The following is a 9,528-nucleotide window of genomic DNA, read 5'->3' on the forward strand; positions in this document are numbered from 1 at the left end:
GATCTGGGTTTAGGGTTTTTTTTTTTTTTTGCTAGAGATTGATTATAGGGAATAACACGAGAAGAACACAAATAATGAAAAGAAAATTGAGTAATTATTATTATTTTTTTAATTTTGGCATTTAAAAAATGTCAAATAATTTTTTTAATAATATTTTAATGCCAACGTCAGCCACGTCCAGTTTCCCCGTTAGTTTGGTGACGGAATGGTGCTTCAAGGACTTAAATGTCTTGCGTTAATTGGTTTAGGGACTAAAAGTGATAAAAATAAAATGTAGGGACTAAAATGGAAAAAAGTCAAAATGTAGGGATTAAAAGTGCATTTACGCCTAGTATTTATGGTTGTTTTCGTGGGGTCGATTGCTAATATATATAATAGAGTCTTAGGATTTACTTTAATTAATAAAACCTGAAGTGTAATTATATTATTACAGTGGAATTAATAGAATTAATAGTAACTTTAAACTTGTTAAGAATTGACAAGAGGCCCAAAGCCCCTTAAAGTTAGAGTTTTATTTATCTTCCTTGTTAAAAAGAAAAAGAAAATGCTACTTTATTTTTAAGTAAGTTTTCAATAGAGAAAAGTTCTCTCTAGTTTTGGAGACAACCATACGTTCTAAAAACAAAGAAGAAGAAAAGTTCTCTTTCATGGGTTATTGACAAGGAAGATAGCCCACAATCTGACAATCTCGAGTTCTTGTGGAATTGAGGTGAAGATTAGAGTGTTCTCAAGAACGAACATTCTTTTTTGTTTTGTTCTCGTATTTCATTGGATCAATGTATGTATTCTATAAACAATATTCTAAGATTCAAAGATTACATGTTTTCTCGTATGATAGAAGTAGATCTTTTTTGTCTTCCATTGTATATGTTTTGTATGTGATATAAACGAGTTTTTCAACATGTTTTAGGTTTTCAATTTTGAAAATTAAAGTCTCAAACTTATGAAACTGTTTCAATTTGAAGCCCTTGTTCATCTTCATTATTCATTTACATTGAAACCGTTGATGGAACTTTGTGTTTCACCTAAGTAACCAATTTTGATTTTTTAACAGTTATTTTTCTTACTATAAGCGAAATATTTTCTCTTTAAACGAAACTTTCTCTGTACCTACCTTCGCTATTCAATGGATGTGTTAAGTTGATTTGTAAAAATCCTCAAAGTGAAACACAAAGTTCAATCAATGATTTTTTCACTTTTATCTATTTTGTTACTAGCCAGAATAACGAAAAAATAATAATAATACTAATGGAAATGCTAGAAGCTTCAAATGAAATGGTTTCATAAGTTTGGTACTTTAACTAATAAAATTAAAAATTTGAGGCCAAATTTAAAATAAGGATTTTTTTTTATTAAAATGTTATTTTCCTTAAATGGAATCATCATTGTTGTTAAAGTGTTTTTAAAAAGTATTTCGTTGTAGGCCATTATGTTGTACACTAATCTTTCCCCTCACCATCAACCTAAGTCTTTTTTTCTTCTTGACCTGACTCAGGTGTGTTTAGAAGTCACACTGACTCACCGCAATTGGCTACTGCATCCCATCATGCTTCATATTCAATGTCTGTTCCTTAGGCCCGTTTGGATTGAAGGAAGAAGGAGAAAGAGTGGAAGGAAGTAGAGTAGAGGTGGCTCAAAATAGGTTAATTTTTTACCAAATCTACTCTACTCTACTTTCACTCCCTCTCCCTCAATCCAAACGGGTCATTAAACTTCACACAGAAATTTGTGAAAAATCATTTTTCTCCTCCTCAAACCAATCATTAAATTCACCAGATTCACCACGATCTATTACGTATGTTAATCTTTTGGGGTGAAATGGATTGAGCTAGCTTGGTCAGGAATCTGGATGGTTTGTTGCGTAATGCATCCTTATTATGCCATGATGCCTAAAAGCTTGGGTTCTGATGGTCTCACCAACTCGGCAACTCCTCTTTACATTTTGCTAGGGCCAAGTTGATTTGTATTGCAAACTCGTAACTAGTAAGAGTATCCATGTTCGCTTAGTCAAAATTCTAGACAAATTTTAACATAAAGAAGTTACCCCTTTTTTTTTTTTTTCCAACAAACCTTTTATAAAATAATAATAATAATAATTTGATAGTTACAATTTAGAACAATAGAAAAAGAGAATTTAAACTCAAGACATCTCCGCTAAAAACAACAAGGAATAGTTGCAAAGCTCTCAGGAGGCATTTAGTTCGTTGTGATGTATTTTTAATATGATACACATTATGATAATGTGACATTAAAAATTTTTTGGTTTTTTTTTTAACACAATCATAATTTAAAATTGCAAAATATATTACATTACCTTAATCACATCATCTTCCTAAACAATGTATCGTTATATTATTGTATTGAAATACCAAACACCCCCTCAATGCTTGCTAAATTTTAAATATACCACACACTCAACTCTTTATTTCTTTTTTCCATTTTATTAAAATATTATTATTCTTAATTTAAATCTGTATCAGTTTCTCTCTTCACATGCCGCAACCCACGTCCAGTTTTTTATACCTTTGCCGCACTTCACACAGCCAACCTTTAGTTTTCGCCGCCACCCACACCAAACCCAAAAGGATGAAACTCCAAAATAGAACCTGAACCCAAACTCTAACTGCTCTTGGAGTTTTGGTAGGTTAATTAAGACAGTGATCTAGACTTACCAGCGCAACCTCAAGTAGTTCGAGTTCGGGTTGAAGAAAGAGATAACGGTAATATGAGAAGCAACGTTGCTTGCCATCAGGGACCTCCAAGCTCACTTGACGCCAGTACGTACATTGCTCAAGTTGGTTGCCAATTGAGAGAGAGAGCTCAAGGACTAAGGGAAAACAGGCATTAAAATATTTTATTTTCCCAATTGCAATGTTTCTATTTTTAGATAATTACAACCACAACAATAACAAATTTTTAGTGCCAAAATTTTGAGATTAGCTATATAAATTCTCAACATATTGAATAGAGTCACCTGCATGTATATGGAACACCCAAACAAGTATCTGAATTGGATCAATTCATAATAAAGTGACTAAATTGTATGATTGCTGTTAAGTTACCGCAATTCTCATCATTTTCTTGAACTTTGGACTAATTATGAATTAGTATCCATTTGGATAGTGTTGAAAAGTACCGTGTTTACGTTTGCATTTTTTTTTTTCTTTTTTTTTGAGAAACATGTTTAAGTAAAATTTATGATTTTTCAGTAGGTCTCATGCACTGTTCACGAGACTCACAAATCTCTTTTTTTAGCAAAACTTTCATTAAAAATAAGTCTCATAGCACTATTCACACATTTAAAAATTATTTTACTACAGTGTTTTCAGTTTTCAGCAATAAACGGTATCCAAACACACCCTTAGGTGGGGTTTGGATCCACGTTCACATTTCACGTTTTGTACGTATTTAGCTTTTTTTTTCCAGCCGTAGTTGATCAATTCTCCGGACACTGTTCATGGAACCCACAAACATTACTTTTTAGCAACTTTTCATTAAAAATAGGTCTCATGGCACTATTTACACATTTAAAAATTATTTTGTTATAGTGTTTTCAGTTTCAGTAAAATAAGTTCTATTCAAACAGACCCTTAATCATTTTTAAATAATTACTCTAAATGGGCTTAGCATATTTTAACTTGATATTCTAATATGGGCCGTTTTTTGGGCTTAGCATATTTTAACTGAAATAGCATTTTGCCTGAATGGATTTGAATGGTCTTGCAAATTATAATTGATGTAGTACAATACAACCTACGAACAGCTCTAACCTGCAAATGCTTGTTAAGGATTATTAGAGTATGTGCACAAATCCTTCAAAGGAAATTGAGGGAAAATCATTGTCTCCATAAGATAATTACAACAAAAACAAAGTTTTAGTACCAAAATTTTGGGGTTAGTTATGAATTCTCAACATATTAATTAGAGTCACCTGTACGTATAGAAGATATCCAAGGAGTATTTTTATTGAATTCATTCATAATAGAGTGGCTAAATTTTATGATTATTGTCAACTACCGCAGTTCTCATCTTTTTCTTGGGCTTGGGACCAACTATGAATTGGTTATTTTTAGATAATTACTCTAAATGGACTTGCATATTTTAACTTGATATTTCAATGTAGACAATTTTTTGGGCTTTGCATATTTTAATTGAAATAACATTTTGCCTAAATGGATGTGAATGCTCTTACAAATTATAATTGATGTAGTGCGATACAACCTACATAAGGTTTACAAATGCCCGTTAAGGATTATTAAACTTCCAAATAGGGAAATGGAATAAATATTCCCTCTTCTATTTTATTTTTTCCTATTAAACTTCCAATTCGGGAAATTGACTAAATATTCTTTAAAAAATCATCCTTTTCATTTCATTCAATTGCATTCCTTTTCCCCTCCCAGACCGAACGAAAGGGTTTTCGTACTGAAATAACTATTCAGTCTATCGACTCTATTCTCCCCGTATTGTTTTCTTTGTCCACTATTTCATTTAAGGTTCTCTTAGAAAGTCGAGACATAACCCTTGTAACTTATCATTTATTTGAATCCGTTTGCATTATTTAAGCCTAAATTAAGAATGATACTTTAGAAACTAATAATTTACTTTGAAGAGAATGAACTAAATAATGTTCCTAGAGAAGTTAGATTATTAAAGTTCAACAAATAAAATGGAAGCGTTTAAAAAAAAAAATTACAGTTTCAACCCAGACAAGTAAAGAGGGAAATGGTTTAGTGTTGAAGGCTTGAAGCATCAAAGATTAACTTTCTACCAACGAAATCTTGCACACGATCAAAAAGGTCCGCTAAAAGATAACTGGCTTACCTTCTGAGCATCCGGATTAAGTTTTTCTTTCATAATTATATGTACAAAGTTTGTAAAAATAACTACCATCAAAGATGCCCCTAGTATTGTACCAACATCTGCCAAAACTAAAAACATACAAAACGCTAGACAGGTAAAAGATGAAATTCATTTGTTAATCAAGGATAATGGAACCTGGTATTTAAACAGTCACCATGAAATCACAATTGAGGCAAGAGAAGGGGGAGGGCGTCAAAACATAAAAAAGCCCTAAATGTTCTACATCAACAATCTCTTCAACTTCATCCAATTATGCAGGTGATAGTATTCATATTTATAACCAAGATAACCATTATAAATTCAAACATTCTTGTAAAAATGAAAGCTGCAAAATATAAATCCATAGAAGCAGCTTCTCCATCATTAACAGTTCCCCTAAATCTTTAACAATGGCATTATTCAAAACTGTAGCTACTTCTATTGACACACCAGAAAGTGCCAGACATACTATCACATTAGATAAAGAACAAGAGCATTCAAGAGAGGCATGAATAAGCCAAGGCTTTCTCCTCAGTGAGCTCCTCTGCTGTCAAGTCCAACTTCTTCCTTGAGAGCTCATCAATTGAAAGTCCTGAGCAATAGAGAATAATTAATAATAATTAAAAAAAAAAAAAAAAAAGAGAATCACTTAGAGAATCATAAACTGAAGAAGAAAGTCCTGAGCAATAGAGAATAATTAATAATAATTAAAAAAAAAAAAAAAAAAGAGAATCACTTAGAGAATCATAAACTGAAGACAAAAAACGTAAAGAATCTGAACTTTAAAAAACTTGCTTTTGATATCAAAGCCATAAATCATAACCAAAAAAAAAAACTCAAACATCAATCAGATTTTGCTGTCTGTCATTCAAACACAACAACAACGAAGCTGGAAGAATTCAAAGGTATAAAGAAGCAACATAAAAGTAAGATCCAAGAGTGTTAGTGAATAGTCTTTCTTTTAGAAGGCAGCAGCCTTGATGAGCATATGTGCAAAGCCAATAAAGCTCTCGGCACAGTGTCACATGAAATTCTTGATACAAAGAGCCCACCCACCCCCAGCAGGCTCTCCCTCAATCTCTCACTAGACGCACACATATGAAATTGATTTAACCCAGCTATTTCATCCCTCCAACCATTAAGGTCAAAGCTTAAAGCCTAAAAGCACAGTTGGAATTCCGCTGATTTAGAGCCTAGGCAAGCCAAAGGCTAAGCAAGGCAAGAAGATTTGAACTGGAAAGGGAATCAGATTTAAGTTATCTTGAGAAAAGAGTGGCAATCTGTTTTATTTTTTACATGTAAGATATGAGTGACAACCAATAAAAAGAAGGGCAAAGTGTGAGTGGGGAGAAAGACTAAAACCAATTATTGATTAATATTACAAGTGTTTGCTGGAAATTACCTTGAACTATCGTCCACTCTCCATTGCGACAAGTGACAGGGAATGAATAAATGAGTCCAGCTGGTACATTGTATGAACCATCAGAGTATACCCCCATGGAAACCCAAGTGCCCTGAATTTGCAAATAAAGTGATCAATCAACATGAAAGATACTTCTGCACAATGTATGAATCAAAGAATAGACAGAAAGATACCAACCTCTGGGGTTCCAAGGACCCAATCACGTATGTGGTCACAAGCAGAGCTGGCAGCAGACAATGCACTAGATAGCTTTCTAGCTTTGATGATTGCAGCACCACGTTGTTGGACAGTGGCTATGAATTCTCCATGCAACCTTTAAGTAAAGAAACTTATGTGAACACTTCAATGTACTCAAACCAAACAGAATTATCGAAATAAGTAGTAGTCCATTTTCATACCAAGCATCATCAGCAACAAGCTCACGGACAGGCTTCTCTCCTGATGGTGTTTTCACAGTTGCATGGTTAACATCAGGGTACTGGGTCGATGAATGATTTCCCCAGATAATAGCATTCTTGACGTCAGAAACCTGGACATTCAGTCTCTCAGAAATCTGGCCCAAAGCTCTGTTATGATCCAGTCTTGTCAAACAAGTAATGTTTTTCTCAGGGATAGATGGTGCGAACTCCTTCAAGATCAGTGCATTGGTGTTTGCGGGGTTGGCAACAACCAAAACCTGCAAAGGTAGCAGAAGAAATCTAAGCATACGTTCAGGAAGCACATCCAGTCTGACTTTACAGGAGAACATGCCTGTTCTTTTTCATGTATGGACATCACATGGACATGAATTCATCTGGATGATTTTACTAATAATTTCAAACTAAATTTTTTTGGTAAACACAAAATCCAAAAGGGGCTACCCTAGTTTTTCAAAGCACTTTAGATGTCAAATATGTTACAGGTACTGGACTGATTCAAGAATACCATTCAAGAAAAAGTGGCAAAGAAAACTAACACATGATATGGTTCCAACTTAGCTATCATACATGCTGCAAGAGGATATTCGATTTCAGGATAAGGTGGACTCGACCCTATGGGCATCAAAATAACCCCCCCCCCCCCAAAAAAAAAATCCTAAATAACTTAATTCACCTTGCAGTTTGCAGCTGCATGCTTTTCAAGGGCAGAAGCCTGAGACTTATAAATCGAAACATTTTTAGACATCACGTCTTTCCTTTCCATGCCTTCTTTCCTCGGGAACCCACCAACCATGATTGCAATGTTGACCCCAGTGCAACCCTCGACAACATCAGTTGTAGCAACAACACCTGTCAAAATTCATCCCATCAGACCTCATAATTTAACAAATTAAAAAGGCCGAGTCTGTATTAATGCTTTAACACAAGTCATTCATATTTGACATATTAAAAAGCCTACACATACCTTTAAGAAGGGGGAATGCGGCATCCACCAACTCCATTTTCACCCCATTCAATGCCTCTGCAGCAGGTGGGATATCAAGCATGTGCAGAATCACGGGCTGGTCAGGACCCAACATCACTCCCCTAGCAATCATGGGCACAAGAGCATATCCAATTTGTCCTGCAAACAAATCCAACAATAAATCCTCAATACATCGCTCAAAAACTAAATTAAAGACAAAATATTGCACAGTAGATAAGAAAATGTTAACTATATTAGATCAGGAATGAGCAGAATCGCAGGCTGGTCAGGACCCATTTGCTTAACTATAGCTATCCACCCTAGACTATCAAGCATTTTCAATGTGCATGCTAAACATCCTAAACTGCAAAATTCTACCATCAACTCCCTAATTTGAGATGAACTTTCGACATCCATCCTACTATCCAAATCAACGTCTAAATGAATAGATTAACAATCAGCTTCCATTCTGAACTATAAGAACACTTGCCAAGTGCACCATAAACTATGAAAATTTTACAATCAACAACCTAATTCAAGATTAATTAACCCACTAATCGGTTATGTTACAAATCAATCCCACATTGCAAATTCTCCATAGTTTAGAGTGGATAATTATAACGAACACTATTTTCTTTACCTAAACATTAAAGAGGGCACTGATTACATAACACAGATTTCGCTTAGTATGCTATGGCCAAATTCAAACACTCCGTGTGAACATAGGAGAGTTGACTCATGTCAGTCAGCCAGCAACGCATAGAGTATTCTCATAACACAAATTTGTCTTCTAAAATATTACCACAAGCTTAGATCCATTTCATTTATCTTCTAAACTTTTCGAGCAATAAACTAAAACATAGATCTTAGAATTCAGATCACAAAGAATGCAACTGTATCAATAATATTAGACCAACTTCTAACTCTGTCTTTTACAATCGGCAAATAACAACAACGCAGATAAAAAAAAAAACTCAATCGCAAGCACCAGATCTGTTTATTTCTTTTTTCTATTATAACCAAAAATTAAAAATTTATGCAATTTTCTTGGAACTAATTAGGCTTATCGTAGATCGTCACGTACCAGATCTACACCAGTCTCCAAACAGACTAAAAGCAATAGAAAGTGAAAAGGAAATTTAAATACTAGTCTAACAAGTCTCAGATCGAATCGAAAAATTTTAGTGAAGAAAATTGAGAGTGATGGATCTGATTATGGATTTGATACGGTACCTGCAGCTCCAGTAACGAGAACGCGAACTGGTTCTTTCCCCATTTTGGATCGAGATCAAAGGAATTGCAAAAAATTGAATCGGTTTGAAAAATTGGAGAGTGAGGCAGTGAAGTAGTAGCTATAGAGAAATAAAGAAGAGATGAGGGTCGACTATTTATTGGGCCGGAAACGTAATTGTCAAGTTGGGGTCTTGCCTATGGAAATGTGCAAAGGGTTACTGATAAAGATAATATGCTAAAATTGGCACAAATTTTGACAAAATTATATGTGTGGTCCTTCTATTTTGGTTTTGGTTTTCAAATTTTTATGGTTTTTATTTTGGTTCTTATATTTTTAAAATTTATAAATTAATGTGACGATTTTATGATTAATGACTTATAAATAATTTAAAAAGCATAATAAATGAATTTCATAATAATATATATATTTTTTTAATGATTGGTGAAGGGTTAACAAACAAGGCTCAACGGAAAATGCAGAATGAGCTGGAAGGACGACGTCGTTTTTTTAGTTTTAGGAAGCAGATTTTAATAAAGGGGTAGGGTAAAGTGCGCGTGCAGCGTGATGTGTAGGAGGAATATGCTATTTAGATGCGCACTATGATTGGTGACTATTAACTTTCCACGGGCGTCATGTGATATATGAT

General features: G+C 34.0%; 1 protein-coding gene across 1 annotated transcript; it reads right to left on the bottom strand.

Annotated features, from left to right (window-relative positions):
- Positions 1 to 5,104: 5,104 nt before the first annotated feature.
- LOC111991581 (malate dehydrogenase) lies at positions 5,105 to 9,112 on the bottom strand. The gene is made up of 7 exons (XM_065772651.1): positions 8,882 to 9,112; positions 7,649 to 7,807; positions 7,358 to 7,533; positions 6,664 to 6,941; positions 6,443 to 6,578; positions 6,245 to 6,356; positions 5,105 to 5,434 (listed from the first exon to the last, which is right to left on the bottom strand). Exons 1-7 carry the CDS (start codon positions 8,922 to 8,924, stop codon positions 5,340 to 5,342), a joined length of 999 nt encoding a protein of 332 aa, XP_065628723.1. The 5' UTR covers positions 8,925 to 9,112; the 3' UTR covers positions 5,105 to 5,339.
- Positions 9,113 to 9,528: the final 416 nt, after the last annotated feature.

The sequence above is a fragment of the Quercus suber genome, unplaced genomic scaffold, assembly GCF_002906115.3.
Source record: "Quercus suber isolate HL8 unplaced genomic scaffold, Cork oak 2.0 scaffold_61, whole genome shotgun sequence".
NCBI lineage: Eukaryota > Viridiplantae > Streptophyta > Magnoliopsida > Fagales > Fagaceae > Quercus > Quercus suber.

What these genes read in the sequence shown, in the direction of transcription:
- LOC111991581 (XM_065772651.1), bottom strand. Translation starts at nt 8,924, where the DNA reads ATGGGGAAAGAACCAGTTCGCGTTCTCGTTACTGGAGCTGCAG. An exon ending in CGCATTCCCCCTTCTTAAAG is followed by an intron (nt 7,534 to 7,648) that starts GTATGTGTAGGC and finishes GAATTTTGACAG; the next exon opens with GTGTTGTTGCTACAACTGAT. An exon ending in ATGCAGCTGCAAACTGCAAG is followed by an intron (nt 6,942 to 7,357) that starts GTGAATTAAGTT and finishes CTACCTTTGCAG; the next exon opens with GTTTTGGTTGTTGCCAACCC.